The 15,906-nt window shown below is 38.3% G+C and overlaps 1 protein-coding gene and 1 long non-coding RNA gene across 3 annotated transcripts in view; one reads left to right on the plus strand and one right to left on the minus strand.

Annotated features, from left to right (window-relative positions):
* The window catches only part of LOC150077206 (transcription factor GATA-4-like), a 42,622-nt gene extending 40,879 nt beyond the window's left edge, over positions 1-1,743 (plus strand). For both annotated transcript variants that reach the window (XM_090386167.1, XM_090386168.1), the window contains exon 7: positions 1,294-1,743. In XM_090386167.1, the coding sequence (XP_090242293.1) occupies positions 1,294-1,550 (257 nt within the window). In that variant the 3' untranslated portion in view covers positions 1,551-1,743. The remainder of the gene's footprint in view (positions 1-1,293) is intronic.
* LOC150077205 (uncharacterized) overlaps positions 1-15,906 on the minus strand; it is a 73,899-nt gene that overhangs the window by 55,410 nt on the left and 2,583 nt on the right. The gene's annotated exons all lie outside the window — the stretch shown is intronic.

The raw sequence follows: 15,906 nt of genomic DNA on the forward strand, positions 1-15,906 counted from the left end.
GTAATAGACTATGAATTGGAAATTCACTGCAGAACTATCCGTGATATTTCACAATACTTTGTTCGTAGTAGTGAACTAGAACAGTAGTATTAGAGGCAAAGATTTAATTGTATCCCATGTTAACTAAATGGCAGCCAGAAGGGTTCCAAGATTGTTGATACCCGAAAAGCTCCACAGAAAACAGTGTTCTTCGCAACTGTTGGAGCTTTATGTACGTGCTGGATGCTGGGTACATCACTATGACCAGAAACAAAACAGATGAACAAACAATGGAAACGTTCATCTTCACTAAGCCCCCAAAAAGCTAAGGTTTAATTTTGTGTCAACAAGGTCATGTTTTCAGTATTCTGTAACTCTAAAGAAAATAACTCAAATGCTTAAAGTAGCATTTGAGTTATTTTCAGTTTTTAGTTCATATTGATGATGATTCTACATGGCTATTGGAGCAAAATACTGATATTCTTTGGATGAGAACTCCAGGAGCGCCTTTTCCTGACATTTTGGAATGGTCTTCGCATTCTGAAATTGTTTAGAAAGTGTCGACACTTTTCTTGACACATACAGAAAGGAAATTGCCTTACTTAAAACTTCCTACAGTCCTCCATCGATGGGATTCGCATCCTTGTCCTTTCATCCAGTCATTGAAATGAATGGTTTGCAGCTTTCGAATTTATTTATTTGAGAAATAAAACACTACTTCAACAAATTAGAAACCGCTGGCATATCATCCTACAAAGGTATATTCGTTTTCTTTTGGTCCCCCTTGAGCTAAGGGCCTTGGTGAAGTCAGGAGTATTCATTAACCCTATTTATTAACCCAATAAATAGGAGTTAATAAAGAAATGTTATTCCAAGTCCCTTCTCATGATGATAAGCCATTGTTAGAAACATAAATTTCGAATATCCAATTAAAATAGGATATTTGGAATTCATATGTAAAATTACGTATAGTAATGAGTTACATTTCTATAGATACTTTTATGTATACTGTACTTGAACTGCAATTTAAAATTTACTAAAAAACTTACCTTAATTTATGTACAAACGATGTATGTACAAAATCTTATTGGCTGATTATTCATAATCGCCGAATGTGTAAAAATAAATTTATTTTCAGAGCAACAAAATTCATTTTAAGCAAATACATTCCCATTCTTTAAACAGCATTTGTTTTTATATCTACAACTCTCATATTTTAAACAATAACAGATTTCTAATTCAAAATATCTAAAATATTCGAAGAACAGGACCCATCAGCAACGTTTTCTGACATAATTTAATTTTCCCTTCCAGAAACGAAGACCTCACTTCATGTTTCGACAAGCGACCTATCTTCAATCCGCCCAACAACCTCCTCCTGTTACGAGACACCTCCCAAGCCTTACACCCTCGCCATTACCCAAGCGTCTCGTCAATATTTATCATCATCACCTCAACTGCTACCTGACCTGGTTAACACCAGTGACGTAAAGCCTATAGTCCCGCCCTCTTTCTCAGCCATCATGCATCCATGGCAACCAACAGGACACATCTCTAGTGACGCGCAGTAACTTTGACTGTTGCTACTCCTAGTGACCTCTAGTGACACGTTTTCGAAATTGTGGACTCTTGTATTTTGAGTGCTCCAAGGCATGGGCATACCGTGGACTACAGACAATAAATCTTCGCTACAAAGTACGTACATGCCGTCCATTGTGATACAAAGTGCCGGCCGGAAGTTGTGATACTGCGTTTCACCAAGTGCATCAGAAACACCGGAAGTTGGTGTTGACAGTCAACTCCGCTTAATATGTTTTAAGCCTAATGATGTTCGTAAGGCTTAATAGTTTGAGTTTTTCCCATTATTATGAATAGTTTTATAAATCATTAAGGATACTTTTTTTTTATGATAATTATTTCTCAAATTTGGAATTGTTTGCATTCTTATTACTTTCTATCTTAAAAGGGAGTTATGGGAATGGAAAATTCGAATTTAAAGTTGCGTAACCGAGTTGCTTTTATATTTTTGATTTAAAAGTGATATCGTAATAGGACAATTAACACAACAGAAAAAGGAATTGCTGTATTTCATAAAGCTGGTATTTATAGGAATAAGTGGCCATCCATATATTGCCTGAAATGGATTTCTCTGGATATTTTCTCCGCATACTTTCTCTTGTCACAAAAATCTCGGATTCCCTTAAAATTACGTCTAAAAAGAGTTACCGAAACAAACATTAAAAGCAGGCACGACCACAGCCTATCGCGGTTTCCGGTCCACTTAATACCCCCTCCCTCCCACACTGGGTGAAAAGGGCTGAGGGAAGAAAATCCCATCAGTAATGCAATGAATTCCTATGGAATTTTTCCGCAACGTGGCTAAGTTAGTCGGTCCCAGATGAGTACTGCTCACCTGTATTCATAATAATTTTCAACAATTAATTTCTGTTAGAATCGCACAAATTATCGCCATGTTGACAACAACAACAAAAATAATAATAATCTTTTTTCATTAGAATGACTCTTCACCAATGAAATTTTGAATAAGTCTTTGAAACCAAAGATACCAAAAATAAAATATATTATTGTTCCTTTTCCTGAAACTTAAACAACGTCAAACGTTAAGGATTAAAGCAAAGATATCTTACACTATCTCTGTGGTGTCATCACCATAAAGGGGGGTCTCCTGTGATATTCTACAGCTTAATTCACATTTTGCTTCAAAACAATTTCGGTCAAAATGTATTTCCACAACGGACACAGTTTTCAGCATCATGAACTCCATTTGAGTTAACCGTGGTTCTAGCTCATGTGACTGATAAATACAATGATGTTCCTGTATCCTCCATTTTGTAATATCATCTGATTCCAAGTGGCCGTCCGGGACTATGAACTGAAAATTTATTTATTGCATATTTGCAGCCTATTTCCTTGCAACAAGTGCAAATAATCAAACGAGTGTGTTGCAAGAGTGATTATTTTTTTGCAGGAAGGTGGTAATCACTTCCAACACTATCTGCAAGATTCTTTTTCATGACTATTGTGGAAGCAAATGTTATATACCGACTAACTTAGGCACGTAGTGAAAAAAGCCCATAAAAATTCCTTATGTCATTGAAAAGATTCGAACTCAAGCCTTTTCTACCAGATCTTGGAGGATGGTAATTATAACCATTGTACCATCCAAGAGGATTGTAAACAAGCAGGTGACTGACCATTAATTATTTTTCCTTCTATGACATCTAAGAAAAAGTATTATATCTTTTATTTTTAGTAAAGAATAAAATTTTTGTGATAAGAAACCCAACCTTCTTTTTTAATTTAGTGGAAAGGTTTGTGTGCAACCACCTTGATTAAAAACGTGAACGGAACCTCAGTTAATCTTCATGTCAATGCAGCAGGCTTTAACAGTGATTAACTACAAAGACGCATCCAGGTATTTTTATGGCGTCTTTTAGACAGAACGTTTATATTTTACATCGCATTGCAGATCATCAAATGCCTCGGGGAAGAAAGGATATTTTATTTCAGCCATCTCAATTCAGGACATCAGAACCTTCACTTATATTTTAAGTATTCCACGTAGTGTAATAACATCGAGACAGATGTTAATGCGAACGTGAATAGCATTACATTGGTTAGTGGTCAATGTCACCATGTCTGGCTATGCCATTAAACACCATTTTTTTTAAAATCTAAGTATCTTGAATTCGTCATTTTAACATTCAAGGGATGCGTCCTGCTTAAAGGCATCGACGATGTATTTATTTACTATTTTATGATTATCAGCGTGCTTTTTTAAATGCTGTATATGGAAAAGAAATTATCTAAAATTAACTCAAGACTGCTGTCGATGTGAATTGCTTCTCCACATTTGTAATTGCCATTTTCGTTATTTGATAAACTACCAAACTTAGTACAGGAATAACCTAAACTTCGATAAAATTTTAAATTAATAAATATGTATTTATTTAACTGGTTTATGGGTAAGAACGAATGAATTTTTATTAATCTCTTAGTAGCAATTCGGTGATATGTAAACTGACTTCGATTTTATACTTTCCCACCCCCATTCGCTTTAGGGATCGCTAGATACCCTACTGTTCTCATACACTGTGATTTTGTTACTTTCAAACTGTTTTCGCTTTGCATTTTTTGTATATATTTTTCCCTCGACGCAATATATATATATATATATATATATATATATATATATATATGTGTTAAGGACTAGTTACATTTGTTCTTTCTTTCCTCTCAATTATACCTGATGACAAGCGTTCAAAAGAGTTCTCTAAACGTAGCCGTTCATAATTAAGTTGTAGCGTTACGTTTCAGTAAAGATTTTACTTTTGTACATAAATTGCATTAGTGTTTTTTTGTAACCTCAATGACAACAATAAATTAACAAAATAAGCACGTGGTTCAATTAACATTTCTTTCACGATGAAATGTTATTTGAAAGTTTAAATTTTTCCAAGATTAAAATGCTTTGTTAACAAATGTTATAATATCAATTTTTATGTCAGGAACCGAATGAAGTTAATTTTAATTATCAAAAGGTAAAAAAAATTCGTTATTTAAATTTTATAAACGTTTCTTGATATCAGAGAAGTTCTTTTTTTTTTTTTTTTTTTTCTAACTAAACATCCAATGAATAAAACAAACAAACAAAAAAAAAAAAAGTGCAGTCATCACGAGCAGTTCTGCCATTAAGTTCGTGTTTTAATAGACCTTCTTTGGGATTCCTCAGTTATCTATTAGGTGGAGTTGACTGTAAGGACTTAAGATAATTTGATTTAGTTGGATCATTGCAATATACTGCGATTATTTATTTAGAATTCCTGTACAGGCATCTATGCGACTGTTGATAGTACGAACTGTGGCCGTATATACCTTTGTATTAATAAACCGGTTGGATGCAATAGCTGGTAATTTCACACACACACACACACACCAGTTGAGTCAAATTTCTAAAATTCTTAACCTATAGCTTCGTATGAGTATTCATTAGTTTTTTATGGATATATGAAACTAATCAGGAAGCACTGGTTCAGAATTATTACGATCCAATCTGAAAGCGCCACCTGTAAATACATATAAACAGCCCAGTTCATTAGCATAATTCAGTACATTACCACATGGCATCATAACATATCAGAGATGAATGATTTTCATTTTCTATGCACAAAAGCCGTGATATTTTTGCGATTAGAGGTTTATTCAGATATAGAGAAAAAAAATAGATTTTATGTATATGTATTATGCTATTATATAAATATTAAACGATGTGTGAGATATTTCACCGTATTCACAGTGTAGAAATAGTTTGAAATAATCAAAATGAATCAACCGGTATTTTGTGTTCCTAAATATGCCCTGTGTCTAAAGTATTGTCAGTTTTGCATCCTGTTTACATCCATGTAGTGTTTTATAAAGCAATAAGGCAATGTATATAGATGTCGACGTTTGATACACGAATCTGAATTGTGCTGTGTGCGTGTGTTGTTTTATTATTATTATTTTTTTTTTTCACTGTGAAAGACAATAGATGTCAGTGTGGTATGTTGCTGTGGCAGCCAATATACCTGCACTTTACTACACCCTGGCTTATAGTGATAGAGTAGTAAATAAAGTGAATATTGAACTAATGACTTGACTAATTAATTTCCACCACGTACACAACATGTTCCACCATGTTCACACAGTGCAATATTATCAAATATCACGAAGAAAATCAAAGAAAACGTAACCATTCATAAAGAGAAATTGAATCAACAAACAATACCATCTTACCATTTCCTGTCTATCTCAAAGTATGAACACACCATCGAATGGCAGCTCCAGATCCAAATAGAATCCTGGACTTCACGGAAAGGTTATCGACTATCAGAAAGGAAATGCACTGCCACTCGCTTTTGCAAGCGTCCGGCTCTCCATCCTGATCCTGAATAGCAAATAAACAAAATTCCAATCCCACTTGTTACTACCCTTAAATTTCTTGGACTGATATTAGACAGCAAGCTAAATTTTCAAGCTCGCATCACTCATTTAAGAAATACTTGTCTAAAGCATTTGAACACACTTCAGTCACTATTGTCCTTGTCACGGGGCGTTGTTCGATATGTTTTATTGCATCTTTACAGAACTTTAATCTGTTCTCGCATAGATTATGGTTGTCCAGTATATGACCCTGCCAGTAGCACTACTTTACAACAGTTAAATGTCATCTAGCACAGTACACAGTCATCAAAGCACTGTGCTGAGAGCTTTCGGGACTTCTCCAGTCCAAAATCTTTATACAGAAGCACATGATCTCCCATTACATCTTGGTTGAAAAACATTAGTGCTCCACTACGCTGCTAACATCCAGAATCTTTCATCGCACCCCAGTTGGAGTACACTGTGCTGCCACTTTATTAGGTACACCTACCTAGTAGCGTGTTGAGCCTCCTTTAGCCTTCAAAACAGCCTGAATTTGTCTAAGCATGGGTTGAACAAGATGCTGAAAACGTTGTGCAGGAATGGGGTACCATGCAGACATGAGTGTGTCACGCAGTTCCTTGTGATTCGACGGAGGTGCGGCGGAGGCCTGCAGCGAACAGCCCTTTCCAGCTCATCCCAAAGATGTTCAATAGGATTGAGATCCGCGGACTGAGCGGGCCACTGCAGCAAAGAAAAGTCATTGTCATGTTCCTGGAACCATTCCATAGTGATTCGGGCTTTATGCACAGGCGAATTATCATGATAGAAGTAACCATCTGACTGAGGATAAACTATCAACATGAACGGATGCATTTGGTCAGCAACAATGTTTAGGTACGATGTGGCATTCTGGCATCCATGAATCTATGGATATCAATGGACCCAATGTGTGCCAAGAAAACATTCCCCACACTATAACACTGTCCCCACGACCTTTCACAGTAATCATCAGACCTGACGGGTCCATGGATTCACGTTGTTTTCGCCAAATTCTGAGCCTTCCATCAACATGATGCACCAGGAACTTCGACTCGTCAGACTAAGCAACTGTTTTCCAATCCTCGATAGTCCAGTGCTTGTGTTGCTGTGCCCACAGGAGGCGTACTCTCTTGTTCTTCATTGATAACAAAGGTACGCGATGTGGCGGTCGGTTGTTGTAGTTCATTCGTGACAAAGTGAGACTAGTGGTCCGTTGCGATATTTTGTTCTGCTCACCAAGGTTGTATTCTGGCGCGATGTGCCACACTGTGGCCCGTCTGTTTGCTTGCACAATTCTAGCCGTCCTCCTGTGACCTCTCTCACCAACAAGCGATTTTCTTCCGCAGGAGTGCCGTTGAGTGGACGTTTTCTGTTCGTTGCACCATTCTCGATATACCCTTGAAACTGTGGTGCGTGTAAAGTTCAGGAGAACTGCCGTTTCAGAGATGCTTTGTCCAGCACGTCTTGCACCTACTACCATGCTACGTTCGAAGTCCGTTAGATCACTCCTTTTCCCCATTCTTGCTACGGTTTGCACGCTTAACTGATACTAGAAAGGTTGTTCTGCTGCATTTATATCCACAACTGTGATCATATGACTTGCAACGTTGTGGGACAAACCATTTGTGTGCACAGCAGGGGTGTACCTAATAAAGTGGCAGCACAGTGTATCTTTAAAATACTCGGTGGGATTTCTTCTATGAGAGTAAGCCAAATGAAAATCGACCTGCCTCACTAAGGATTAAAGAGCTTGTTCAGAGTGCGCGTATCAATTTAAGTAATATCTTTCAGGAAACAACTGCACCTTTTCCAACTTGAACGTACGTTTCTGCCCCTCACGATGTACATTTTCTTCACCGGGGAAAAAATGTCATACCTCCCTGCAATATCAGGCAGTTGCACACTACTCGGAACTTCCATGCCTGTAAAATGTATACCGACGGATCGTAAACTGCCAGTATGGTAGGTGCTGCAGCAGTTTTTCCTTCTCTTACGGTTACAGCCTCACTACAATTAGCCTTCAGCGTCTTCACCACTGAAGTGTATGACATCAAGTTATTAAGATTATTTTGCTTTCCATCTTGTCTGCATTTACACCGACTCCCTCAATGCTGTGTCCGCCTTAAGGAAGAAATTCACAACCTTCTCATTCTACCTTGAAATATAATGGGCGCCTCCGTAGCCAGGTGGGAAGGAGCAGCAGTGCGTAGCACATGCTTCTTGATTAGACCGGGGTTCGAGCCCGTCACCACCAAATACGGAGGATGCGAAAAGGTCAGGGAATGACCACCGCATATCCCGGAGCAATATGGCCTTAGTTGCTAATGCTCCTAAAATCCAAATAACATAACAAACAAACCTTGAAATACATTCATTCCCAGATATTCTCCTGCAGTGTGTCCAATCAGTCAATTAGTTTTTGCTGGATCCCTGACCATTCTGGCATTCTGGGAAATGAAAATGCTGATCTTGCCGCTAAACATGTTCAACCCGCTTTCTAACAAGATCCTTTGGTTCCTTACTCTGATTATAAGACTGTTATTCGCAAAGCATGCTACGTAAACTGGTCACAGATCTGGAAAAGTAACACCAGCAATAAACTTTACCAGATAAAACAAGGTCCAAAGCTGTGGCTGTCTGGCTTCTGAAGACGAGAGGAAATGGTATTGGGAAGAGTGAGAACTGGACACATTCATCATACTCATCTCTTCCTATTATTAGGGGGAAAAAGCACCACAGTGCTCATCCTGTCACAGACACCTTACGGTCTGTCGTTTTTTGGTTGATTGTCCCTTACATTCAACCAACCGGCCAAACGCTTTTTTAGTCACTCTCCACATTGAACATCTCACATGATTTAAATATAGAAGGATTTTTAACGTATTTAAAGCGTATTGGCCTGTACAGAAGCATATAATTTAACATCTTTAACGATATGCTGCATGTAAATAAACTATGAACAGACACCATTTGGTCTCAGTAGCCCTTATGCCGATAAATTCAATATCAACAACAAAAACAACGAACTGATTGTTGTTGTGATACAGTAAATTCATTATGTGTATGACGAACAGAAGAGCATTAATGTTAGTAGAATATAGAGAGATTCATTTTGTGTATATTTCTTGGTTTTGGGTTTATTGGGTCGTTTACCGACAACGCGACACCCTAAAGTGTTTGTCAATATATATATATATATTATAGGGTCTATTCATAAAAAAAGTCATTAAAAGTCTCAAGAGCTCAAAATGTCTGTAATGTTCTGAGGAAACACGGTTTAAGGACAGCTTAGATTGCCATTACCTCCCAATTTTGGAAAATCTGAGTCAGAGTGTGTTCTTCTGAGATACCTGTAACACGAGTTTCTATCTTCGGAGTATGACGCTTTCTATTAAAAGTTGATTCAGGATATTCCTTATAAAGTTAATTGTCTCTCAACTGTCTAGCTGTAATCCCTGAAGAAGTTACAAGTTGGGTAGTACAAAACTCAAGGCAGTAGACAATGAAAAAGTCTTAGGAGTAATGATAGAATTCAGTTTGATTATAGATAGATTATAAATGCGACCTTGCTTCTTGCTAGAAGCATCCTATTCTGTATTCTTCTGTTTTACTTTTGTTTATTTTTGTAATTTCTTTGTCAATATCCCATTTTAAATTGCTTAGTTTTGATGGTATCTTAGTCCTAAGTGGAGGAGAGACGAAGGAAGGGTTACAATTGCAGCCTTGGGGAAGTGGGCCACCCTGTCTTGCAGCATCACTTTAATTAATGTCAATTAACTGAACTGAATATTAATCTCCTCTTCATTATAGTTTTAAATAAACACTTAAAAATTAACAATTCTCTCTACTAACTAAATACACGGTAAATAAATTCAGTTAAACCTCCAACCAGGAAATCGATAGGTAAACTAACATACAAATCTAAAATGACACGTTGAGGTGTCTCCATTTCTACACATTGGCATAATGCAGATTGCTCAATGCCCAGCTCACAGAGGCGCGCGTTTAACCCATATTCTTTTAATAGTACACCTTCTGCATATGAACAGTCTATCAAGATAACAACTCTACCCGGACAACAGGTCAACTCTGGAGAAATTCATCGTTATCCTCACTGCGGTACTGGAATCCCACCAGTCCTGCCAAAGCCATAAGCTCATTTTGTACTATTTGTCGTTCCAGTAGAAGGTACAAAATGAGCTAATATTCTGATGATGAACTAATATTCCGATGATGCTATTAATATAACAATATCATTGACAGGAATTTGCTATTCCAGCTCCCATTCCTCTGCAGATTATAGCGATATTAGTCCACGCACACTACTTCAGACGACAAAGAATCACCAGCGTTCGGCCAGCATAACACCCTTCAAACCTTTCAAAGATTAATTCACCACGGTATCTTCGTCCCCATTGTCTGTTATGGCACTGCTGCTTGATGCACAATCTTAATCGAAACTGTCATAAGCTGACCTCAGTCTAAAGAGCAGTGCGTCTTACAACCACTAAGGCGTGCCCCACAGTTAGCACCCCAGCCCTCCAGGTAACTGCAGGACACATACCTTTGCACCTTGAAGTTATTCGGTGAGGACTTTTCCGGCGGCTGAAGAAAAACATCCCTACTGAGAAAGCTGGCATTTTACTTGATCTGGTGAATGAACCTAAACAAGAAAAAAAGAGCATCATGGAAATACTTCGCAACACTTGGCAGACAATGTGGAACAATACTGACAAAGGGCAGAACACCAAAAAATTCCTCCCTTAAGTTACATTCGCAAATCTAAAGCCTCCACCATGGTATTCACCAGGCTTGTATATAACTTTGCTCCTGACAGGACATGGGCCGTTCAAACTGAAGTTAACTACACTGGGAGTTGAACATGATCCTTTATATAGAACTGAAGAGAGTTGGGAGCACATTATGTACTGCCAGAAATATGAAGACTACTGGCTTACACTCTTCACGAAAATTAAGGACAATTCACAGCACAATGAATATCTGCTCCTACAGGCATAAAAATACTGCCTTTGCAGAACTTGTGCATTCTGTCTTTGAGAGTAGACGAGCCAACCAACAGAATCTCACCCAAAAGACAGAAGTAACATAGACTAAAGTTAAACCTTACAAGTGACCTTGCCCTGACTTGACTTGGCCTCCAAACGGAACTCTAACTTCCTGACCTATGCAAACCCCTACTCGTGTAGGAACACTTGCTGATACTACTATTGTAGTGAACGATTACCACATCTGCAAACCCCACCTCGGGTGGATCTTCTTGCTGGCACTCCACCGGAGTGAGGGATGATATTCCTGCTGGCCCCTCCACTCAGAGTGGATCAACCCTTCTCGCAAACCACAGCTGGAATAGGATATACAACTGGAACTATGCGATGAGGCTGAATATCTTCTTGCAAACCACTTTTGAGGTTGGATTCATTGCTGACCCTGTACTACAATGTGGGACATTCTTGTAAATTGGCCTCAAATGTTGCTCACATGGAAACAGCTGTTTTCCATCACTTTACTCCTGGGGCTTGTCCCTTCCCCGATTTCTCCTTTCGCTTTACAGTAAGATGGGCCTTCTTCCCTGCGACCTACTGCTTTAAACTATTCGGACACACCTGTTTTGTTTATATCCTTCTGCTGCTCTGGCAACCCTTGTAGGAACAAGCCGGAGCATGGCTAGCTCACCTCCTGGCAGTGATAGTCGATCAAAGTTAGGTCCCACTAGGGTCTTGCACGGCTCGGTAGCCATAAGAACAACACAACACTACACAGACCACACAATACTCACAATTCTGGCATTCATAGAGATCTGTTTACTTCTCAAGAGTACCAACATTGCAGTTGGGAGAAACCACTATGACTATGATTTTATGTTACAATACTGGTGCAGGGAGAGTATAACAAATCTCTGTGTTGCAATAAGCTGCCTCTTAGCATGAATATTCTCCGCACGGTAAAACTATTCTGTGGGAAAAGTCAATATAGGAACAAAAACACCAAAGTACAGCATTATCGCAAAGCACGCCTCTTCCTGCCCCAGCTATAACGGACCACTCTCCTTATTTTAGAGAATTTGGACTTAACTCTCTCCTGTAGTCCTCCAACACAAACGTCAATTTCTCAGTTAGTAGGATTCCAAGATACTTAAGAGCGGGCCTGCAGCTCATGCCTGACCAGTCATCCGGACAGAAGGTCATCTATAGGCCTTCAAGAGGGTCATTATCGTTTTTAGAACAGAAACCTCCACCCTTTGTGAACTGCATCTCACCAGTAGAATATTAATAAGGTCTTCCTACATGGAAGACCATATTAATATTCTGCTCAAATTCAGTTCTAGAATCAGCATACACTAATACAGCGATGTCATCAGCATAAGTCAGTATTTCTATAGGCATCTGCTATTCTAATAGTTCATTTAGCAACATTGACTACAATCGAGGACTCAGGATGGATCCTTGCCACCTTCTTAGTTGCTTAATCAAGCATTCGCTTATACTTCATCTGTATCATACATTTGTGGTAATCACATAATCCATGATGATTTCATGCAAATTATCGGCAAAGAACTCTTCGGTACCACTGATGCTCAAAGGCTTCCGAAAAATCTTGGAGATCATCAAATCATATAAATATTCATATTATTGACTTTATCCACAATAGCCTTAACGGCCTCTTTTGCGGAACTTCCTTTAACAAAACCAAATTGCCCAGGGAAGACAACCCGGATGCGAAATAACATGCCTCTAATCTCCTTAAAAACATCCTCGCCACAACTTTACCCTCATGTGACAAATGGGCTATTGGTATCCTAAGACTTCCCAGTTAGCAGTGTATATATATATACTAGATATAGTATAATAAGTCACATTAACATAAAACTTATCCGTTGACAATTTATAATTCAAACTCCAGGGGTCTTCTTTTTCTCCAGGAACATACGAAAATTTTCAAAGCTTAATCATTTTTATCACGTGTTGGTATCGGTTTCTTAACTCTTTATAACAGTCCTATTACCCTTGTATCTCAATAGCTCAGGTAATCCGCCTTCACCGCTGGAAGATCTACCAGGCCTCTTTTACCCGTCTCCTAAAATTTGTTAACTCAAAGTTCCACCATAGAACAGAGTTAGTTATTTACTTCCTCCTTCTAATTGTAGCATGCAATGAGACCATAAATGATGGTCTGAGAGGTAGCACCGAAGCATTAGCTCCACTGTGATTTCATTGGAATATGCATCCGAATGAAATCGCATTTCTTATTGTGTGTGGGGGGGGGGGATTTTTAATCTGTATACATGCCTATATTTTATTTGAACATACCCCACCTTTCGCATCTGACTCGTATATCTCACAGAAGAAATCGGGTTCTTGGGAATTTCTATATTAAGTATATTCCTCCTTCGGATTGGGCTGTGTGTTCAAAATGACTAGTCACAACTTCATTAAGGCTATATACAAATCTTTATTACACATATATACAGGACAAAAAATTAAGAATAATTCTGCACATATTATAACACGATAACACCACAGATATGACACACTGCATGAACTAATTGGTTATGTAAATTTATATTCATGTATATCACTTATCTAGCACAAGGACATTAAACTTTCATGAATTTCCATTATGATAACTTCTCTAATGTATCATCAATTTTCTTTTGGGGTCACACTCAATTTCCACATTCAACTTTCTTATACAATCCTTCCTTCTTATAACTTGGCACTTACTTCAAGTGCCAAGTGCCTTCTGTTCCAGGGCTGCTACTTTCTGTTCCGGGGCTGCTACTTTGCCTTTCAAGACTATTTCAGGGTATTATCGCCTTCCTCGGTGGACTTGGTCATCTATGTGAATCTTCTTCTCTCATTCTCACTCCTTACCGAACTCCCTTTAACTACCCCTTACGCGTTCATCCCTTTGTTTTCACTCCCCTACATTTCCGATAACCTCACTTCGACTTTTTCCGTCGACTATCTCCTCACTATATTTCACTCAACTCTTACTTTTTTCTTCCGATAAATTCTCCCCTTTTTTTCGCGCGCTCTCTCTTTTTGTTCCCCGAACTCTACACTTCCCCTTCAGCCTGGCATGCCTCCCCCAAGGACTCCAACCGATCCTTCCCCTACAGTTTAAATTTGCTTTCCATTTCATTCGCTAACACCTTTCACCCAGGCTGTCTCCCTAGCGCACAAACCAACCCCTTTTCCAAACCTCTTATTTTTTTCTCACCGGCAACCTCCACAAATACTCATTTTATAATCACACCTTTCTTTCTAACAGTAATAGAAACTCAAATATCAGTCAGCCTGACGCCAGTTTTAATTTGAAACGAACACTGGACGAGCACTCCCTTCCTGTTTTGGTCTGACGGTGTTGTAGATCAAAGGAGGCGCTTTGTCTAATCCCGTCTCCCGTCCTATTGTTCATTCTCAAGCAACCCTTTTCACGCCTATTCTCAAATAGCACCCCTTTACCTAGTCCTGCTGTCCCTGTTTACTCTTTTGTATTATGGGAATTGATAGTTTACCCCTTTGCTACCATTCCTAATTCTCACGCTTAAATTATCCCATCCCTAAATCTAACGTTCTTCTATTTTAATCTTACTTTGAGAAAAAAACCAAATATCTTTATTTTAATTAATTTGTAAGATTCTACATCTTACAATATCCTTCTAGGCAACAATCATTCCATACAGATCTACCCTGAGGAAAGTATTCCATAAAACTTTCCTCAAAAGCAATCCAATATCCGCTTTTAATTTTAAATCAAATACACCTCATTTCTCACCATTAGGGACTACTTATTGGGATAATTTTAGCATCAGAGTTACTTGTAGAGTCTGACATGAAATTCATAGAGGAATTTTTCCAGTAGAGATAAGGAGGTGATTATCCGGTTGTATGAAGAAATGGTTAGGCCACATCTTGAGTATTGCACACAGGTCTTGAAACCTCATTTTAAGAAAGATGTGGATCTGTTGGAAGGGGTGCAGAAAAGAACAACGAGATTAGTGAGGGAAACAGCAGGGCGCCCTTACCAGAAAGGCCTTTATTTCTGCAAACTGCAGCGTCTGGACACTAGGCACCTGCAAGAAGATTTTATTAAAGTGGAGTTTAAGGCTTTGAATGGATTGAGTAAACTCAATTCTGATGGAATATTTCTTCTGTCTCAGACTACACATATGAAGGACATAAATTCAAATTGAGGAAGGATGGTTAAGAAACAGCGCCTTGCATGGGCACATCAGCAGCAACACTGGTCTACCGACATAAGGATATATGTCACCTGGTCTGATGAATCCCGTTTCCGACTCTATAGGAGTGTCCACATTTGTAGAAAGCAACATGAGGCCATGGTACCTGAATGCATTGTTGATGTTTGGCAGGCTGGAAGCTGTGTTTTCGTTTGGGATTCCATGAATAATTTGAGAATTATTGGCAATTTTTTTTTGTACAATATAGCTGTAACTATTATAACTGATTATTAATTCTCTAAAAGTCTAAAATTTCCTTAACAAATATATAAAAGAACAGGGAGTTTTAAATATTTAAAACCCGGGTTCCTGAAGTCTAGGATCGGCCCTATCAAACACTCTTCTGCATTTTTAAATATTTTCCGAGAATATGCAGCCACTTGCTGTTCATATATGATCGATAACACATGATATGAAATTATCCTGTACAATGTAAAATTCTACAGTTAGCAGAATCGCCATAAAAAAAAGAAGCAAAAATCCATGAATTTGACATCAAAAACGCACCAAACAATTTACATCAAAAGAAACAAAACGCTCTTATAAATGATTATTAATTCTCTAAAAAGTTACTTAAAACCCATAGATGGCGCCACTATTGCATGAACCTTCTGTGCTTTTGGAATTCATAATAACGTGATTTTTTGTTGCAAGTCAGAGACGATATTTTATGCTGAGTTCATAGGCGGAATTTTATT

Source organism: Mastigoproctus giganteus, chromosome 12, assembly GCF_048544385.1.
Source record: "Mastigoproctus giganteus isolate SK-2022 chromosome 12, ASM4854438v1, whole genome shotgun sequence".
NCBI classification, from domain to species: domain Eukaryota; kingdom Metazoa; phylum Arthropoda; class Arachnida; order Uropygi; family Thelyphonidae; genus Mastigoproctus; species Mastigoproctus giganteus.